The 21,570-nt window shown below is 36.3% G+C and overlaps 2 protein-coding genes across 2 annotated transcripts in view; one reads left to right on the forward strand and one right to left on the reverse strand.

Moving 5' to 3' along the window:
• The window catches only part of LOC107750077 (ATPase family AAA domain-containing protein 2-like), a 116,002-nt gene extending 103,304 nt beyond the window's left edge, over positions 1-12,698 (forward strand). Inside the window, exons 25-26 of the mRNA XM_016565339.1 lie at positions 7,918-8,046; positions 12,280-12,698. Coding sequence (XP_016420825.1) covers positions 7,918-8,046; positions 12,280-12,324 — 174 coding nt within the window. The 3' untranslated portion in view covers positions 12,325-12,698. The remainder of the gene's footprint in view (positions 1-7,917; positions 8,047-12,279) is intronic.
• A 2,979-nt stretch (positions 12,699-15,677) lies between these two features.
• The window catches only part of LOC107750075 (kelch-like protein 29), a 79,583-nt gene continuing 73,690 nt past the window's right edge, over positions 15,678-21,570 (reverse strand). Inside the window, exons 5-8 of the mRNA XM_016565338.1 lie at positions 20,696-20,889; positions 16,892-17,036; positions 16,458-16,807; positions 15,678-16,292 (exon numbers count right to left, since the gene is read on the reverse strand). Of these exons, the coding sequence (XP_016420824.1) occupies positions 16,624-16,807; positions 16,892-17,036; positions 20,696-20,889 (523 nt within the window). The 3' untranslated portion in view covers positions 15,678-16,292; positions 16,458-16,623. The remainder of the gene's footprint in view (positions 16,293-16,457; positions 16,808-16,891; positions 17,037-20,695; positions 20,890-21,570) is intronic.

Genomic DNA, 21,570 nt, shown 5'->3' on the forward strand with positions numbered 1-21,570 from the left:
AAAAAATCCTAGAGGAAACACCGCATGCATTTAATAAAATTAGAAACATGCATTTACAAAGGTAAAAAGAAAATGCCCCTGAAATCACTTTGTCAAATGTCAGCTCGTATTAGGAAGGCTAGTTCTTGATCAGAATTTTTATTATTGATTAGGTGCTCCTACACTGCTCTTAAACTGGGTGTGTGACGGATATGGCTGTGGAATGGGGTTTAGCCGAGGAAAAATTTTCAGTCAAAATATTTTTTTTTCTTTAACCCCATAATTTTCGCACATCAGGGAGCCGCTATCAATAAGCGGGGTATTGAAATCGCATTTGAATAAGCGCTCGCTGTTCACTTTCGATTTCGCGATCACGCGCACTCTGTTCATGAGATTTAACCAGCTTCAGATGCGTGTTCAAATTGCTTGCAAATTGTCTAAATGCGCTCAGTATTGTCAATATAATTAATTCAGTTAAACTTGATAATTGTGCCTATTTATATTTACCTGATTTTAGCAGTTTATTCTTCAGAGAGCTTTTTCAGTCCGTTTTTACTTCTGCTCTCTCAGCAATACCGAATGTTTAAGTGTGAAGAGAGCTCAAATAAATTAGCTCTTGACTGAACCGATGGAAAACACATGCCAGGAAGTAGATCTTGCCAACTTGCAACATATATTTTGCTATGCTAGAGCGCTAGCCAAACATAAACGCGTGCTATGCTAGGGTACCGTTCACCCAAACTTAAACGTGCCTGTGCATGTGTTTGATATATTTGACCAAACTTACCAAGCTGAGAATTACACTCGATCCAGACAGAAGGAAAAGGTGTTTATAGAACGTCTGTATTAATATGTGAGAAATGATGCTAGTCGTCTTTATTTAGACACTGATGACGAGGTATTATGCCATTTATGTGCTAATGAGCTATGGTGGGGCCATTGTTTCTGTTATGATTTATTGTAGTACACAAAAATAGATGCATGAGCATTACAAAGAAACCACATGAAAATGTCACGCCAGTTTGATGATATCTCTGCTTTACTGCTACCATCACTGAAAATGACAACACGAGAAGCAAACATGTAATTGGTTCTGATTGGCCGAACCCTAACCCTTGTTTTAGAACAAGTGTTCGAGATTTGACATTTTGGGCAGCACATCAGACTGTGTAAGACATTGTTATATTCGGCAGTTCAAACCTGAATTCTGTGTTTTTAAACTTTTTTTTTCTTTTTTAGTAGCTACTACTTGGCTAAATTTGGTTGATATGCGTCACATTAAGCCCAGAGGTTAGTGATTTTATTTCTAACATAATGTCAGTAGCTCAAACGTCGGGTTGATGTTGCAAAGACTCCTAATCCTGTAAAGCCTGATATATGACAAAATAGTCAGAAAAATATCCTTTTTTTTTTTCCCCAAATGGAACAGTTTCCTGCACTTTGACAAAATATATATATAAAAAAATGTAAAAGTTTGCTTGTGTGTTTTTTTGTTAAGTATCATTTGATATATCAGACTTCAATGGCTTGTACACTATGATATAGGGGGAATATGGAGCTCAGAATTAAGGAGAAAAAAACATCTCTGTATTCAGATGCCAAAGGAGCAAAAATATGCAATTTGGTGCAGTTGCTGATATTTATGTGGCTGAAAAGTAAACTGAAATTCTGATATCTTGTAAATTAATGAGATCTTTATAACAGTATAACAGACTATTTGCATAAAATACATATAAATATCAGTTGTCACTCTATATCTCCCAATAATACTGTATGTATTTATTTATTATATTAGATTGTATTTAAATGCTTAGTTTTATGATAAAATCTCTGTAGTTTTAATAGTGGGGGCAAAACATGCAATGCAGTGTAGGACAATGATGATTGAGAGATGAACAAATAAATGTTCCACAAAAGCCTATATGATATTGAAATATTACTAACAATATTATCCTTATATTTGATAAAAATCAGTAAAAAAAAAAATTTTAAAAAAAGACTTGTGAACCAAGACCTGAAGGTGAACATTTTTACAATTATATTAAAATCTTTTACTTGCTAAAAAATATAAACTATCAATCAGGGGACAGAAAGCAGGAATGTTTTGATCCTTAGAAATGTGAGGCGTTATAAGGTTAACGCAACAAAAATATTTTAGTCCTTATGCTTTTCATCTATATTCAATGTTTTTTTTTTTTTATGTGTTCTTATTTTAATTTGCATTTTGGTCGTTTTGTCTACACTTGAGGGAAACATTAGAACCAGTGGTGCCATTTTTTTTAGACCACACAACATTTGTAGCTTTCTTATACTGTAGCTTCAGAGGACCTGAAATACATTGCACTGGTTGCATGGGACTACTTTTATGGTGCTTTTTTTGTGCTTTTCATTTCTGGGTGAACTATTCTTTTAATATCTGTGCTCTAAAGTCTGCTTTTCTTTAGGAATAAAAGAAAACTCTTTTCCATCGCAGTGTGAAATAGTAATATCACCCAGTGCAGCACAATACAGCCTTATGTCTCAAATTGATCTCAGAGGTTTAATTTTGCACAGTTCATCCTGTGGATCTTCCACAGCAGTTGCATCACTTCTTCCACTTCTCTGACTTGACCATTTCAGCTTTCAGTTGGTCTTAATAGAATGTATTATACATGTTCTGCAGCTGGAGCACATGAGAGATTCGTTTCAAAATTAAAAACGGGCAAGTGCACTTCTCTTTCTCTGAACATTTCTACCTTAATCACAGCCCGTCTAAATCTAGCTCGCAAAATCTGAATTTATCTCAGAAAATGGGACTAAATTATTTAACATGATTTATTATTTAACATTATAACTTATAGCCCTCAATTATAAGAATACTACAGTATTGGTTTTATTATTTAATGCTTTTAAATCTGATGTTATTCAGGTAAATTATATATGTGTGTGTATATAATAATTTAAATGACATCAGGTTTAAAAGCATTGTGTTCAGTGTTCATAAAACAGATATTACATATATTAAGTATTTTATTGTTATATAAAAGCAAAAACTTTTTTTTTCTTTGTGGCATAACTTTTCAGCCGTTTTTTTAAGCAAAGAAGTTTAGAGCAAATCAATATTTATTGCAGCGTATGTCAGTCTTGACCTTCCTCAAGCAGACTAACGTTTTCTCTCTCTCTTTTTTTTTTTAATCTAGTTTGTTTTGCATTTTTACATTGCAAAATATTTATAACTTTCTGACCTTTGTGTATCTGTGTAGGTTGGTGAAGCAATGCTTCATCCAGCAGTTACTGCAATATTTGTACTTTTAAATACAAATTTAATACGGATATATCTTTGGGTGTTATTTGTATGTAGGGGAACCTGTGATTTTCTTGAAAACTTTATAGAATAAAATGTTTTCGGGGCTGTAACTGTGAAAATGTAAATCTTTGCGTTATTTGACCGGCTTGTTCTCCGTATCACTCCATCTGTGGGATTGATGTCTGGGCTGGTCATGTTATTACCAAACGAGTCTTCTAGTGAAAGTCAAATGGACTGTGTCTTTTAAAGCTAGGATTACCGTTCTATTCAGGGTTGATGGAGGGAATCTGCCATCCATGACCGTTCTCCCACAGTCAGTGACACTGAGACGAAGCAACAACCCAAAGAAACAGCAAGGCTCCAATCCCTGTAATTGACACGTTAGTGAAGTGTGATAGTTACTGCTAATTATTTAGCATTTTCTCTTCTGTCATTCATAACATGTTATATTACTGTAATGCCGTGGACTGTTTTCTGACTGTTTTTAAGAGTCAAAATAATTAACAAATAGGTAAGTAATGAATAATTCCTATTGCAATAAATAAAAAAAAATCAACAGTAAGTTCCAAATAATTGTTATGTAATCATAATACATAATATATATACAGGGCCTAAAATTAACACTCGCCAAGCGCCAAATGTGACTAAAAATCGGCTTTGGCGAGTATATGAAACTGTCAGTCGCCAGATGGCCGGTAACATTTTTCTAAATTCTAACAGTGCAATGTTGTGAGAACATAAACGTGAACAAATGTGAACGACGCTCTGTACAGTTGATGGGTCAGTGCTGCTTCATCACAAAAGTGTAAGCCTTTGCAATATAAATATTCAAGAGCTAGAACACATGAAAGGAGACGCGTTATACTCGCGCTGAGTGGGAAGTTTAAACATCCGAAGCCCCGGCCTGAAAGAGCTCTGCTTCCTTCCTGCGCTTGAACGGACAAATTCACACAAAATGATGTAAAAAATGCCAGTCTCTGTGAGTATCCTAGTAAAGTAGATGGTTCTTAAGTGAACATAAACAGCTGAGAAAGAAACCAAACACGAACCGCGCATGACACAATGTGTCACAAGACAATAGAACCCATTATAATCAGTGATATTGTCTGCACAGGATGCGGCGCGACACGACAAATCCCCGAAAGTAAGCGGATTCCCCATTCTATTTCTGAAATAGTCCAAGCAAGGGCCAGTTTGTCGCATCTTCAAGCTGCTGCGGTGTAGAAATTGTGTTAAAGTGATAGACACAGAATTCCAATAATCCTGCTGTTGTCTGGGTTTTTAATGTTGATCAAAGAAAATAGGACAAAGAAAAAAACAATCACTCACTGCTCTTGAACTTTAAAAAAGATATAAAGACTATAGTGTTATTTGTTTAGCATAATTTATTACATTTCTGTAGGCTACCTGAAAATCACTGTTAGACCTGCCTGAAATGCACCGTTTCTATTTGTATATTTGTTGTATAGTAGGCTATTTTGTGCTATTGCTTGTAATTTGATTTGCTCTTATTTTACAACTGACTATTTACTAGTCTTTAAAAATGTAGATAGCATAGAAATATAATGCTGATAATAAATGCTGACAATCAGTTAATATAGTGCTAATCTACAAGTAATATAACAATTTTACCACACTTTATGGACTAATAATGTGTTTAATAATGTCATGGTGAAAAAAATAAATAAATAATGAAACGCAATAACTTATGATAGCTAAGGACACAATTGCATGAACATTTATTCTACACTATTTACTCCATTTTTAAAAGTTTTGAATAGAGTTTGGAACTGACACTTATGTCTATTTCAGCCAGTTATACATGATTATCTAACAAATAAAGTCACTAGTAGCATCTGTATATTACGAACTTCAGTGCTTTCTGAGAAATGGGGTTGTTTTCCATTGTTGTGCTCTTCAGTATACAGATATTTACCTTCAGTGTCCTCCAGTTGTTTTCAGTGATGCATTTGGTTGTTTTCATTGGTTCAGGGACTGTCATCGTGTTGCAAAGATACAATTTCAAACCTGTCCGCAGGGGATGTGTTTTCTCATTAAATGTCTCCCCAAAACCAAACCCGAGTCCTCAATTACTGCCGTCCATTGGTAATCTGGGCACACTCCTTGCGCTTTGTTCTTTCTGGGTCCATCCTTATCAGAAAGCAGCACTGTTTATGTTGACTCAGGCCAGTGCAGTCCGAGTAATGACTTGTCTCAGCGTGATTTGATGAGCTCACGATTGGCGGGAGGATCGTTGTGATGAACATGTCAATTGAAAGGCCACTGTGAAGTATTGAGGCGTTTTAATTAAACCGAGTGCAAACAGTAAATACTCACATTCTGGAGCTGCGCATGAATTGGAAGGTAATTATGATGTGCCTTAATTAGCTGTCGCCGTGATCTTAATTGCTTTTGAAGATGGCTGACCTCCCTTCCTGGGTGTACATGTTGGGAGTTCAATGTTGTCACAGTCGTTTCGTTTGCAGGTGTGCGTCTGGTCAAACTATCTTCTGGAGGTTACCCTCTCGGTTAATGTTCATTTATTTTTCCACTTTTTGTGTGTGTGTGTGTGTGCAGTTCTCATGTGTACATTTAACATGGCAAATTTTCTGTTCTGAATGCTTTCCATTTCTCTTGAAAATGCCAGTAGAGTAGTGTTACAGACTGTCATTTCAAACATTTCCATGACTCCTTTTCAATCCATTAGGGTCTTGAATGTTGAGTGAGTAGTATATAACTAGAGCTGGTTGATACAGCTATAAAAAAAGCTCTTTTTTCAGCCTTTTTAAAGGTATTTAATGTAGCTTAAAATTAAATAGAATTATTATTTTTTTCAGTCAGAGTAATCTTCTTTGCAACCAAACAGCCACTGTAGTCAAATGGATTCAAAATGTTAAATGCAAGATGTTTGTTTAATGTAAGAACTAAAATTAAATTCTATAATAAAAGTTTACCACTGTTTTTTACTGAATTATTTAAAATTAAAAAAACGGTTAAAATTATATATATATATATATATATATATATAATTTTAACCGTTTTTTTTTATTTTATATGTATGTATACTGTATATAATGCTGGAAAATTTTTATATTTTTATAGTGAATATCATTTAATTCTTAATTATTTTCCAAGCCAGAAATTGCTGTTTTTGTGTTTATAAAATAACTATTAATTTTCCAGTAATCACAAACTGATTTGTTGGTCAGAAACTGTGGAAAACCAGAATTAATATACTTTTGTGTTATCCATTCAGACAGTTGTTGCAATTTTACACACCGAAAGGGTCTGGAGATAATTGAAATAATAGTATTTTGGAGAACCGACTTAAGCATGTTGAACATGGTTCTATTCATAGAAAGTTGAGTTGTGGCTGTGATGAGCTGGATTTGGCACCTGTGAGGTTTCCTCCAAATTGCATTAGCTGTCAGCTCCCATTTCTATCACTGCATGTTTGTAGCGTGGTCTCTGCAAACTAAAACAATGTCATTAAGCTTCAACTTCAAATTAAGCCTCTTCAAGACTGTTCCAAACACCACAGTCATTTTCCAGCAGCGCAGCAAACCGCAGGACGCACATTCATCAGCGGCTTTAATGCTTGGCTGAAATGTTATTTATTAGCAGGTGCAGGTCAAACTTCCCCACGAAAATCAGAACGAGAGACAGACTGTGCTGCTCGTATGTCAGCATGAACCTTACAAAAATGCTTGATGTTTGTGTATTTGAGGATTATATGTGATTCATTCATTACCTCACTTCCAGATGCCTCCTTTAGAGCCAGATCTTACTTACAAAAATGACTCATTCAAGTGTAAGTGCTTTTCCCTCCAAAAGAAAGGAAACCCATTATGTTAGTGGCATTATTCCTGCCATTAACAAATCAAATACTAATAAGCACCGAGCTAAGGATATTACTTCTGCATTGGCAAATCTTGCAGTGTTTCAAATCTAATCATACCTTTGAACAGTATGCTTCCTTTGTAAGCAGTAGTTCATCCAAAAAATCTAAATGCTCATTATTTACTCATCCTCATGTCATTCCAAACTCATGGAGCGCAACAGGTGACATTCTAAAGACCTGATGTGGTTTTCCATGCAGTTACAATGAAGTTTTCAAGCAAATACAGACACAAAAGCACTATCAAAATTGATAGTCTTCTGTAGCTTTGTGTAGAAACAGATTAAAAATTAAGTTGTTTTCCACTGATCATTTTGTTGTTAACTACTGCGAAGGGGTGGAATCAGTGAGTTGAACTGAAGAACCAGATCAGTCCAATTCAAATGAATCACTGGTTTTATGAACCTAATTAAATGATTCATTGAAAAAATTCAAACGATTCTTTCATGAACTTCTCTTATGAACTCATTTGAGTCTTTTCCTCACGCAAAGCTGTCATATGACTTCAGATGACTTGAAATAAGCTCTCGAGTCATATAAACTACCTTCATGATGATTTTGTGTTGTTTTTGAGGTTTGAAAGCTTCACTCCATGTTTATTGAAATTGCATGGAAAAGAGCTTTAAAAACAGTCTTCAAAATTTCCGCTACACAGGTTTGGAATGACATTAACTTGAGTAAATGATGACAGAAATGTCTTTTTTTGAGACAGAATTAATTATGTCTAATCGTGTTTTATTTTCTTGTCTTTCAGGCTCTGTTGGAGAAGGTGGTTGTGAAAAGTGATGGCTTTAGTGTGGATCATCTGGAGAGAGTTTACTCCGTGCTCAGCCAGTGTATTTACCAGCACCGCAGAGACTACGACAAGACCTGTCTGATAGAGGTTGACTCACACATACACACACACAGAAACACAGATCAATATGATGTTCAAGTCAGAAGTTGTCAGAGAGAGCTTTATTGCCAAGAATGTTTGCACATACAAAGAATTTGTTTTGGTGACAGCAGCTTCCAGTACACAGAGACAACACCACCACACAGATAATAAAAAAAATAAAGATATGTTAAGATAATACACATATGTATATATATATAAAGGGTACTATTTTCTTTCGCAGTTTATCAAATTTCATGTTTGTTTCATGGGTGTACTGCAAGCGATATACCCACACAAGCAAATAGATTGTACATACACATATTTGTACAATAACTGACAGTCACCACTGATAAGCTACTACTAAATATTGTAGAAACTTAATTTTCTGTAAAGTTGCTTTGCAACGATTTGTATCGTGAAAAGCGCTATACAAATAAACTTGAATTGAATTGAACATATTTAAGAGAGGGTTTTGTGTGGTAATTGTACCACATGTTAGCAGGCAAACCACTTTCACTAGATAATTTATTAACATTATTTATTTGATTTGATATACAAGCTCAGACCACATTAAATTTTATTTTATTTTGTGTGCTAATGTAAAACATATAAATACATCTATTTTTTTTTTTTTTTCAATATTTCTATTGTATGTTTGAATTTATGGGCATTTCTGTTAACTTTTGTGCTATAATTTTATTTATTTTATGCTGTGTGCTTTTTTCAAACTTATAAATACATCTGCTTTATTTATTTGATTTGAGATACAAGCCCAGACCTTATTTTATTTTATATTATTATTTTATGTGCTGATGTAAAACTTAAAAAAAATATATTTTTTATTTTTATTATTTATATATATATATATATATATTCTTATCTTATCTTATCTTATCTTATCTTATCTTAAACTGAAGCAAAACCAGTTATAAACTCTGGATTAGACTATAAATATACTTAAACACGTTTTAGTACTTCTTTATTTCTTTTTCCAATTATTTGTTGTAATAATTGCGGAGCGAGTAGAATACTGAATTAAAATGATCCCTCTATTAACTAGTAGCTCTATACTGACTAATGACTCGTAATGTTCAGTTCAGTCATGTGTCATTTGTGTGACAGCGGCTCAGAGGAGATGGATACACGATGACTGAACATGGCACACTGAACACCTGCTGTGTGTTTAAATTACGCCAGCGCACCGATGGTGGAGAGCTCTCGCACGGCCTCATGGGAAATTATGTGCGCTGTTCTCAAATACAATAGTAATGGTAGCTGCCCAGCAGAAACAGATTAGAATTGCTCCAAGGAATTGTGGCCGGTGCGACTGAAGGCTAATTTGCATGTTGTGTACCAATTCCTCTTTGAGAGGACCCTAATTTAGTCGTATTTATTAATTCCAGTATGATTCGCAATCGAGACCATCTGGAAAAGCTGTATGTGTTTAGATTTTAATTCGCTGGTCACCGTCAGATTGTTGGATCTTTTGCAGCCGGTGGACTGGAGCGGAGATCCGCAGAGCATAGCGGAAATTGGACATGATTTTGTTAATTGTTCACATATTGTACTGTGCCATAAGAGTTTCATTGTTAGCTGCACTTTGACCTGAATAAGAATTACAATGTCAAATAAAAAGTCCAGAGTCCTAACTAGATGCAATGTGACAGTCGATTACATGGTTACTGCTTTTGTCACGTTACACTGGGTAGCTCCGCCCACAGTGGAATCTCATTGGTCTAAAATTCCACTTTACATAGCTGTTAAAGGGATAGTTCACCCAAAAATGAAACTTCACTCACCCTAATATCTATCAAAACCGGTTTGATTTTCTTGAAAGTCATAAAAGCACAAAAGGAGAAATATCTATATGAGGATGTTCTCACTGCACTTTTTCATACAATAAAAGATTCTACAGCTGTCAAGCAAGGTTGGATTTTTAATGAATTATATCAACACCAAGCTAGCTTTATATAAACAAATTATATGGCGTACATTTATGGTGCTTTTTTTATCCTAAGCAACTCTTGGTCACCATCCCCTTTATTGTTTGGAAGAGAGCAGCTCGGACACTCTGCTAAATGTCTCCTTTTGTGTTCAATGGAAGAAAAAAGTCAAGCAATTTTTTAAAAACATGAGGGTGAATAAATGACAATGTACATTTTGGGGTGAACTGTCCCTTTAAATACCAATTATTTTTGGATTTTGTCACTGTGTGGAAGAAAAAATCATTTTATGTTGGAAACATGTCACATCATTAGGACATGGTGTAAAAATAGACCAGAAACTTCTTTCCAAACCAAACTCTGATAGCGGATCACCTTTGATTTAGTCCCTTTTTACGTGAAATGACTTTGTCCTCCGTCCTACATTTGACTGCTTCATGTTCTGCCATGATGGTTGAATTAATCATGATTTTACTGCTGGCATTTTGATAGCGAGATTATACCCATGCAGCAGAAAGAAAAACTATTTAAAAAAAAAAATATATATATATATATTAGGGATGCACGATATTGGATTTTTGCCGATATCCGATATGCCGATAATTTTCAACTCATTTTGGCCGATACCGATATGTAATTATTTTTAATTTTGGTTAGTTTTTAACAAGAACTTATTTGTTAGAATTAAATAAACAATAATAAAATTATTTTATAATTGCAGTGCACTGAATATTTGAAAATAACTATAAATGAACTATATATTAATCACTGCATTTTTTTCCAGAAAGATGCAGTGGTAACTTTAACATTTTATTTTATGATGTAACATTTATAAATGGTCTAAATCAAAAGAGCTCATAATTTGTTTAAAAAATATAACATATTACACATTAATGAATAAATCAGTATAAAATTATTTAAATTAAGTGTCATGTTTGTGATTTTTTTTTTTGTTCATGTAAGCTATAGCTTCTGACCTTTAAATCAAAACATATTCATGATTTTATGGCATCAATTACTGCTTTATTTAATCAGAAACAGTCTAAATATTATTTGTGTATTTTGCTTTCATTTTATTAGAAGTAATAAGCCAACAGCGCTCCCTACGGAATTAAAACTCCTTACTTAGGCAGGCTTTAGGACCTGGGGGAGGCTGTCACTAAGTGTCATGTTTGTGATTTTTTTTTTTATTCATGTAAGCTATAGCTTCTGACCTTTAAATCAAAACATATTCATGATTTTATGGCATCAATTACTGCTTTATTTAATCAGAAACAGTCTAAATATTATTTGTGTATTTTGCTTTCATTTTATTAGAAGTAATAAGCCAACAGCGCTCCCTACGGAATTAAAACTCCTTACTTAGGCAGGCTTTAGGACCTGGGGGAGGCTGTCACTGCTGCCACTGCACGTGCTTTTACTGTTTACTCTATCATACACTGAACACGTCATTGTTTGTGCTTTCTCAGTTTAAATCTAATCACCATTCAGGCAAAACTTTGATTCATGAATGAGCCACACTGCTGACGTGATCTAATTGCTAGCACACCCTGAGCACATGTGAGTTAATGTATTCCTCTTATCGGCAAGACATATTGGCATAATTTTTCATATCGGGTTGATGCCGATATTTATATTAAAAGCCATTATCGGCCAATTCCGATATTGGTCCAATAATATCGTGCATCCCTAATATATATATATATATACACATACGTACGTACGTACATTTTTAATATAATAAATATATATATTTTTCTATTTCAAATAAATGCTGTTCTTTTGAACTTTCTATAATTATATATATACACATACATACATGCATACGTACGTACATTTTTAATATAATACATATATATATATTTTTCTATTTCAAATAAATGCTGTTCTTTTGAACTTTCTATAATTATTACCAAAAAAATGTATCAGGGTTTCCACAAAAATATAAAGTTTTCAACATTGATAATAAGAAATTGAGAATGATTTCTGAAGGCTCATGTGACACTCAAGTGCAGCCTTGGTGATCATAAGAGACTTTTCAAAAACATTACAAAATCTTACTGGCCACAAACTTTTGAACTGTATGTTAAAAATTAAAGTTTTTAATATTTAAGCTGATATTTAAGATAAAATCCAATCTAATCCAAATAATGGCCTTCAAAGCTTTGTTTGAAGTTCTTCTGGGTTTCATTTGCAAAACACATCCAATAAAATGACCATGTGATAATGTTTGATTGGGTCCACATTTAACAAAATATGCAATTAACAATGCGGTTTTCTGTCTTTTGATTTGCAGGCGATGGAGAAGTTGAACATGTCGAAACATTCCTGTGATGAATAGAGGGCTTTCAGAGAGAAACGTGATCGGAGAGTCTTTTGATACAAGAGGGAGAGGCCGGCGTTTTGAGCCAAGTCCTTAACGCAGAGCAGGTCTGGACGCCTCGGTCTCAGATAACAGCAGGAAGGGGAAAAAAAGGTGCAGACATTAGAAACAAAGACTTACAGAGGCGACCTTGGTGCTATCATCTCAGGTACCTGAAACAGAACCAAACACAAAAACTCCTGGAGGTTTCCTTTTTAATCGTTTCGTTTTTGTACTTGCTTACATGCCAATTGATCGTTCTTGGTGCTAATGGGTGCTATTGTTTTGTTTAGTTTTTTTTCTATTTTTTTTCGTCTGCTGCTCCTTGTTCTCATAAATAAGCAAACAAAACACAAACAAACTACATAATAAAAGATTGTGTGATGTCACAAAGCAACCTCAGCCTCCGTCTACTGGAAGCAAACACACGCACACATAAACACAGATTCTCACCAGCAGTGGCAAACTGTATATGGATGGTGTGATGCCCTGCAGCTCGAGTCAGCTGGTTGTTTACTGTGGAAATAAACTACATCGCCCTCTTTCTACATTCACCGTGATGTCACACCTTGTCACCACTGGGATTATCAACACTTTTTAGCCACATAGAGATACTCTTGCTGGGAAAAAAAAACAACACATTTTGTAGGGACGTCTAGAGTTGTTTTCTACTGGATGTTAATTGTAAGATTTGCAAGGATTCTGTATTGTAAACCAACTTTTCCTTGTGACAAATTAGACTGTGTTCTCTTATTCAGACTATACTATTTGTAGAAACCAACAAAAATAAGCGGACAGATTTTGATTAAAATAGATCTTTAGGAGAGGAATGGTATTATTTTAGACCCATCGCATATTTCCCCCCTTGGAATAGTTCATGGGCTTTTTTTACTTTAATTTTTGTGCTTTTTTTCTGGTTTAACTGGATTTACGAGTAGATATCTGGAGATTGCACTGCCTAGCATGTGCCTTAACCTTTGAGATAGGCTGAAAAACATAGCTGAATATTGACTATCAATGTTTATGGACAAGCCACAGGGCTACAAACCAATAAAAATGTGGCGTATTTGTACTTAATTGTTTGCCAATCTCTTCTCAAGTCACCAAGCAACATCTGCATGGTTTGTGAGTCACGTTGCTCTGTCATACATTGTGGCTTTCTTTTGCCATCCATTTTTATCGTAACATCACATATTGGAGTAAAAATAAGTGATGTTTTGGTATGCAAGCGTTGAAGTTAAAATGGCAGTCTAGGCAGTGCTGAATTTTTGAACATAAAGCATTACTGTATTTTTTTATTTTCCGTGTGACCTTTCCATTGTGTTAACTTGTGCGGTCTAATATTAGCTGTCGCATTAATAACTTGATTTCTGTCAATTTTGGCATTGTGTAAGTAGCATTAACCGAATTCTCCCTCTCAACTTTTGTTAAATCTCAGCTTTATAAAGAACGTTGATCCAAGTTCAAGAGTCCTCGTGACCTTGTCTAGGATTCGGTGCTATAAAAACAGAAAAAAAGGAAAATAACACTTTTTAAGACATATGCAAAAGAAAGGAAAAAACAAACAAACTAGGAGTTAGCTGTTAGCTTTGGACTACTGCAGTGCGTGTGAGAGACAGAACAACAGCTACCTCAGCAAGTTGTTTTCATGCGAAGAGACAAAAGTAATGACCCGTTTACTGACAAACAGTATTTGTTGACCTCTGTAATATCACTGCGCCCTTCAGAAATTCAAGCTAAGGTACTGGATCACCTCTCCGACATGAGTGCGTCATGTGGCTGCTGCAGTAATCCTCTGCTTTGTTCGCATTTTTGCATTATATTTCGTTTTTTTGGGTTGTTCTGCGTTTGAGCCGAGAAAAGAAATGGTATTGTAATATAGCTGAAATGTTATTTACTGTATAGTTCAGTTTTTCTACGTGCATCCCATGATTTACATTTTATTGGCCATGTTCGTGTTTCTTCAGTCCATTTCATGATCGTTTCTGAATTAACGGTCGCATTTTCCTTCATGCTATTGCCTGTCCATTTGATATTTATAAAATTATAAAAACGTCGTCATATGTTCAACATTTTGTTCAACCGAAACTAATTGGAAAAGGTGTTACATGAAATTTGTGCCGAGACACAATGTAGCACATTTTTGTAGCAGGTGTTGCACGACGTTCAGAAACGGGGTTAACTGGTCTCAGGTCTCTGCTACATTAATATTTATTCCATAAGGGTGGAGATGATGGTGGCTATGATGCTTTTTAATTTTTAAATATTATTGTAGAGGATGAGGGGGAGGTTCATGCGGCTAATGTCCCTCTTCGTCACCTGTTGTACCATCAACATGCTTAACTGGTGTAGTGTTGTAGAAACTACTGTAATGCTGACCAATTTGTTCTTACAAATTTATCTGGGGAAAAATGAGTTGATGCCAGTTCACAAGACATACCCTATTTTGCATAGCTAATAGCAAAATGTAATTGGCCCTGAATCAAACAGTATGTAATGTGGTCAGTACGTAACGTGGAAATGAAATTTCACATTTAGAAGCACCATTAATATATTTTTTAGAAAATTAACTCCTAACTCCTGCATTAAAAATGTTACAACGTGGACATGAAAGTCGGTATAGTTCTATGTTTTCTAAGTTCATTTCCTTTAGTTGACCAGAGTCTAATTCAGATTATTTGACTGATGGTAGGAAGTCCATAGAACAATAGCATTTTGCTTTAAGTAGTTAAATAAGACCCACCCACTAAACTCCTTTGTTTTTGGTGTAATAAGTCCACGTGTTTCTCAAGTTGGTGCTCAATGTTGGATTTTTATTTTTTTTTGGCAACCGATTTAGTTAATCCTCATTTAATCAGTAGATATATGTCCCTTAATGAGTTACAAGGTTGAGGGAATTTAGTTTTTGCGTAATACCAGAATTTCTGTCCCTTTTATTTTTACTACTACAAAGCAAATCAAAACCACACACTGTTCTGTCCTTCCCTGCAGTCTTTTTGTGAAATGATATATTTACTGTAATTTCTGAAATAAACTGCTGTGATATACTTGAATAAAAGGTGCAAATTGAAGTCGTTCTAGTGTTTCAATTTCAATCTGAGTCCTGTCTTGAGTTGTAATAAGGGTTACGGCACATTTTGGATGGTGTGCTGCGTTCATAAATTGGAAAATTTAAATGGCATATAGCACACGGTTCTGGATGAGTGTAAGATTGACCAATAAAAATAAAAAAAAGCAAATTTTAACTCACAAATAACTTACATTTGTTGACTTATAAAAGTATTCAGCTTTGCCACTACACCTCTAAAGTCGCTCCAAATATTTACTGGCTTAATTTTTTTTAATGTTATGGAAAATACAGAACTAACTTTAATTAAATAGACATTTACTCAGAACAAAATTGCACTTCATAAGTAAAAATCCTTACAGGTTAGCCAAAAATGACAACTTGGTCATAAGTTGTGGGAACGTCATGCAAAAGCGTGAAATGTAAATAAACAGTCAACTTGTTGCTTTAGAATTCTGGATATGTAATTCAGCATTAATAACGTAAATTGTTCCAGTAGGGTACAGATTTACAGACATTGTCAAATCCATTGATTTTTTTTTTCTAAAAACATTTATACACAATTTTCATTAGTTTTTAAAATATACATATCTTCCCTATAATACAAAGTTTCTCCTTCCATCTTGCTCCATCTGTATTCTGCCACAGCTGCAGGGTCGTTGATTGGAATAAAACACGAGGATAAAACCCACAAAGAAAAGGTGGAATGATTTACACAGAACAAAATGAAATGAAACTCCTCTGGGCATCACAGGTTCTGGTATTTTTGTGCTTTGGAGTTCAGGAGGGCCTTCATTCAATCCCGGCTCTCTGTAGCGCTGACCCTCGCTGGAGGGCTACATGACTAGCATCGTCTTCCTTTGGCTTCTTGCGGAAGTCCCTTCAAGATGAAACTGATCATGATACACAATCCCATATTCTCATGACATGACCACCAATGAAAAACGAGATTTGATGAGAACCTTATCAAAGAAACATCATGAGGGAGAAAAACATCAACTCAAACATTGGAAGAAGAACCAAAAAAAAAAAGCATTTGGCTGACCTAGAATACAGTTCCAGTGGCACGACACCTGAGGGGGAGCTACGCTACGGATCCCTTGCTAACTGCAACGGTCCGACCGTGTTCCACCCAGGTTGGCTGGTTGGAGCTCGATGGGCTGGTTTAGGCCAGTTCGTGACATTAGAGAAGTCCAGAGTCGAGCACATCGTCAGCCGCTCTGAATGTACTTCTTTATAACCACGCATCCGTGTCTGAAAAGCGGACACGGCAGATTCTGCAGCAGCGTCCACGTGTTCGTGCAAGGGTCGAAGGTCTCCATGTTGCCCAGCGCCGGTCCCTCGCTGCTCACGATCCCTCCCGTTGCATAGATCTTGCCGTCTAGGATCGCCGCACTGGGGGAGGAACAAGAGACCATTTGTAATGTGGAACATAGTTTATTGCATCGTGTAGCGCAATCTACTGTTCATTAGACCAACCTGCAGAACTGCCTGGAGTGATTCATGTTGGGGCCGGCTTTGATGTTGCCCTTGTCTGGGTCGTAGATAGTGGTGGCTCGGGCGTAGGCTCCTCCCAGGATGAAGATAAAACCATTGAGGCTCACGGCAGGAGCGTACTTGTTATCTAAATAGCCCAAAAGGAGAACAGGAGGAAAGAGAACGACAGATAGAAGTTACTTCTCTGATGTATGTTCTGGCCACAGATTAATTTTTGCCTGGGAATAAAGGCGCGTTATCGTACACATTGTGCTCCATGCAAGATGTGTGGTGCTTTTTGGAGCTATGAGTAAATTATATAGATGCTGGGATGCCTACATCCTTATCACAATGTTCTTTCGGAAGATTCCAGTGGAACGGCGGATAATTAATGAGGTAGATTATGGACTACAGTACTGTATACGACTGCGTCAGTCTGCAATCTTCCGAAATCTGGATAGAAGCACCATTTGTAATGCATTTATGATTTTCCTGGCCTGTTTCCTGCCACATTCCATTTCCCACGTCCCTGTATCCTTTATGGTTTACGTTATTAAGCGGAGAATGACAAATACCGGCAAACATAATTATGGCGCCCGTTTCATCTAATGATTCCATACAGAGGAAATTAACTCTGTAATATCCGAAGACCCTTAACAACGTGACAGCTTTTACTCACTCTATCCTTCTTCACATGGGGTAAATGGCCAAGAAACAGAAATAATCATATCTTTTCATGAGCAGGCAAATGACTGACAGCCTGACTCACGGTCGTGAACACTGAAAAGGTCGTCGAGCCAAATGCAAGAGAGAGGCTATCAGCCTTCGCTTTCTGACAGAGAAATTGTTTCCCAAACGATTACAGCTGGGCCAATTTATTACACCTATGAATAATTCACGTGGCTGCGTTCAAGGTTTTGTTTTGTTTTTTTCCACACCTTCGACTGACGCTTGAGAAGCCGAGCACAGAAGCGATCTGTAAAACAGCGGCTGGATTTAATGGTTGAAAAGGAAGTACGAGATAGGCTCTCGCTTGGCGGCGTGACTGCCAGGTGCTTCTCAGTAAAACCCCCCACCGCTCAACTTTGAGTGACGGTGCAGATAACGCCCTCTTTTTATAGCACTCCAGTCACAGCAAGCGTTGTCGAATTGATCGGCGGCATAACCCAGGGGGACGCGTCGACTTCTGTAACAAGAGCATAGTTTTGGCGCCCCCCTCGAACATATCTTTATTCCCCTCACAAAAACGCCTGCTTTTGTGCCAAGTCACTTCATTCAGCCTCCCTGAGTGCTTTGTTTGCATCATGAGCGCATGCATCTTGCAAGCGGCTTGAGTTGCCGGCGCCGTAGGATCAGCTCCGTTAAGTCCTAATCTCACCCTACGCAATGCTCTGTTTATCTGTTTGTTGTCTCGTTTTCAAACCCAACGCTGATGCTATCAGCAGAGCTCATTGTTGGGTTTGGCCCACGTTCTTGCTACTCGAGGGCCTCGAGTGTGACGCCAAAGCTCGGTCTGCTTCTTTGATGCTGAAATCCTGCCACCGGCAAGACGTCTCAAGGTTTCGATCAAATGGGGGACCTGTATCTGGCACAATGGAGACATGAGAGATTCAGCTTTCTGAGAGCGAAACAAGACAACAACAACAGTTCGCGCCACCAATTTGCAGAGGTGTCTCGCTCAATTTTTCAAATGTGGCAGAGAAAAGCTATTAAAAGACGAAAGAAAGGGAAAGGAGTTGTTTGAATAGCAGCATTCCCAGAGAGGTGGGCTGAAAATAGGGTGAGAACACCGGCAACAACCTTCTGTCCACAGTAAACAAGTTGAAGCGTTTTACGCGAGACTACTTCAGTCAAACCCATCTCACACCGCTTTTTCACTCTGACGGACGTCTCAATTTACCGCCTAGCCAATTTACAAGCTTTAAACCTGTTTTATAAACACTGGCTACCCTTCGTACCGGTAGTTTCGAGACTGAGGGATGTCTGTCGACGAGGCAGCTCGACACGGTCTGAGTCCAGTGGTGAGCGCTCGTCGAGTGGCTGGGAGCCAGCTCAGTGATAACTCATCAGACTGTCCAGAGGCTCCCTCAATCACTTTTTAATGTGCCTGTACTCTAAAGACACCCTGCAATCTTGTGTAATTTGTACAAGCAATTGTTTGCAATCAATTCCCCAACATCCACATGGCTTCATGCACTTCCAGTGGCACTTTGCCTGCTCGACTTTCACTGACAGCTTGTCTTGTTGGCACTGGCTGAACTAGTGTTTGCTCAGTAGTGTTTACTACTGACTGCAGGTCTTCAAACAACAGAATCACACAGGGACCTTGAAGAAGTGAACCTGTTAAAAGCCTTTTGTGGAAGGTCGTGGCCTCTGTAGATACGGCAGGGGAAATATGCAATGGTAGAATCTCATTCTGGGTAAAACTAAATAAATAAAGACTTACAGGCCTGTCAATCAGTGAGAAAGAACCAAACACTAACACTGCCAGGAAAGAGGTAGTCTTATTCAATCATCCCATGTTCAAATACCATGCCAGTTTTTATCCTTAATTTATCCTTGTGTAGACACACAGTTACACATGTGAAGGCAAAAAATGCATTAGTATCTGAAGTAACTTGAACAAAGATGAATGCTGTAAAATTATTGTTCACTACTGTTTAACATTAGATATCATGAACAGTTTTTTACAGCACTTATTATTGATAAATATACAATAAAATATTTTAATACAAAAATATTTCATATTACGTATTATTAATTGTATTATTTAAATGTTATAATATTTAAATAATATATAAATATAACTAAAATACATTTAATTATTTATATTTAAATTGAAATGTTAAAAATGGTATTTGAAATAACATGAACCGAGATTAATAAATGCTGTAAATTTTTTGTCCATTACTATTTAACATTAGATATCATGAACAGTTTTTTTTTAACGCCATTTATTATTTATAAATTTTAATAAAACATTTTAAACATGACAAAAATGTTAAATAAAATATTTAATATAATATTTTATTATTTAAATGTTCTAATATTTAAATAATATAAAATATATTAACATAAATGCAATATTTACATAAAACTTGAAATTGAGATTAACATGAACCAAGATTAATAAATGTTGTCAAATTATTGTTCATTACTGGTTAATATTAGATATCAGGAAAAGTTTTTTTCATAGCATTTATTATTACCAAATTTATAATAAAATATTTAAATATAAATATATAAATAATATAATGAAATAAAAAATATATATACTATATTGTATTAAATTAAATTATATTTTTACTTATTTTGTGTTCAGCACAAAAGTAAACATGGAAATATACTCATGTGTATGAACAATAATCACAATTAAAGATGTTCATGTGAAAGGCTCATGATTGGACAAATTAAGAGATTATTCTTCATGTTTATCTAGTTCTATGTACTCGATGCAACTTAATTTAATTACCAAATTAATTTAGTTTATGAAATGGCTTTTATGATGCCTTAGCACAGCAATCACTGAGCTAATTGAAGCCTGAGAAACCTCCTACTGCAAGTAAAGATGGTGAGTCTCAATCTGCCGTATCAGTCCTGCTGTTCTTCTGCTACGATTGAGCCCTTGAGCAAAGCAAACAACCCCATAAAAGCCTTTCACGAAGACAGACCACAAATACTGAACCACCTCCTGGTGCCATGTTGACAAATACATGTTTTCAAATGGTCTTTGGGTGAAAATTTAGATGCACAAATGAACCATTTTCATTTTCCATTAACAAACTGGTGTTCAAGCGATGTACCTACCGATCATGGGGGACTCTATAAAGCTCCAGGTGTTGGTCTGAGGGACGTAAGACTGTAAAACACCAGCCGAGCGTCCAGCTTCATTCACACCACCAAACACGTAGATCTTCCCGCCGCACACGGTGGCAGCCGCCGAATGAACGGGCTTGGGCAGCGGAGAGACCGTCTCCCACTGATTCGTGATGGTGTCGTACCTGAAGAGAACAGAAGCGAGACATTTGTTAGCATTGCTGCTGTTTGTGTAGTTCTAACAGCAACAGACATTTCTCACAGTGTGTCCTAATAAAGATGCGGGGCTTTACTGTGAAAAGACCGCATGTAAAAACAACACTATATGCAAGTTAGTAACTGAATCAGCATGATATCAGCAGGCTTGTGCAATATTCAGAAATGAAGATGGCTCTCTTTTAATCGAGGATTTGTGAATTGGCCACATCTCACGGGATAAGAAAAGAAATTTGAACTGGATTGCAATTAAAAGAAATTCAAAACACAATGCTTTCTCGGAAATGAAGTCCACAAAAGTTAAAGAGAAATAGAAATTATCTATGTTCTATTTCTCTCTCTCTCTATATATATACACACACACACACACACACACACTCTCTCTCTCTCACACACACACACACTCTCTCTCTCTCACACACACACACACTCTCTCTCTCTCACACACACACACACTCTCTCTCTCTCACACACACACACACTCTCTCTCTCTCACACACACACACACTCTCTCTCTCTCACACACACACACACTCTCTCTCTCTCACACACACACACACTCTCTCTCTCTCACACACACACACACTCTCTCTCTCTCACACACACACACACTCTCTCTCTCTCACACACACACACACTCTCTCTCTCTC

The sequence above is a fragment of the Sinocyclocheilus rhinocerous genome, unplaced genomic scaffold (genome assembly GCF_001515625.1).
Source record: "Sinocyclocheilus rhinocerous isolate Xijiao unplaced genomic scaffold, SAMN03320098_v1.1 scaffold272, whole genome shotgun sequence".
NCBI classification, from domain to species: Eukaryota; Metazoa; Chordata; class Actinopteri; order Cypriniformes; family Cyprinidae; genus Sinocyclocheilus; species Sinocyclocheilus rhinocerous.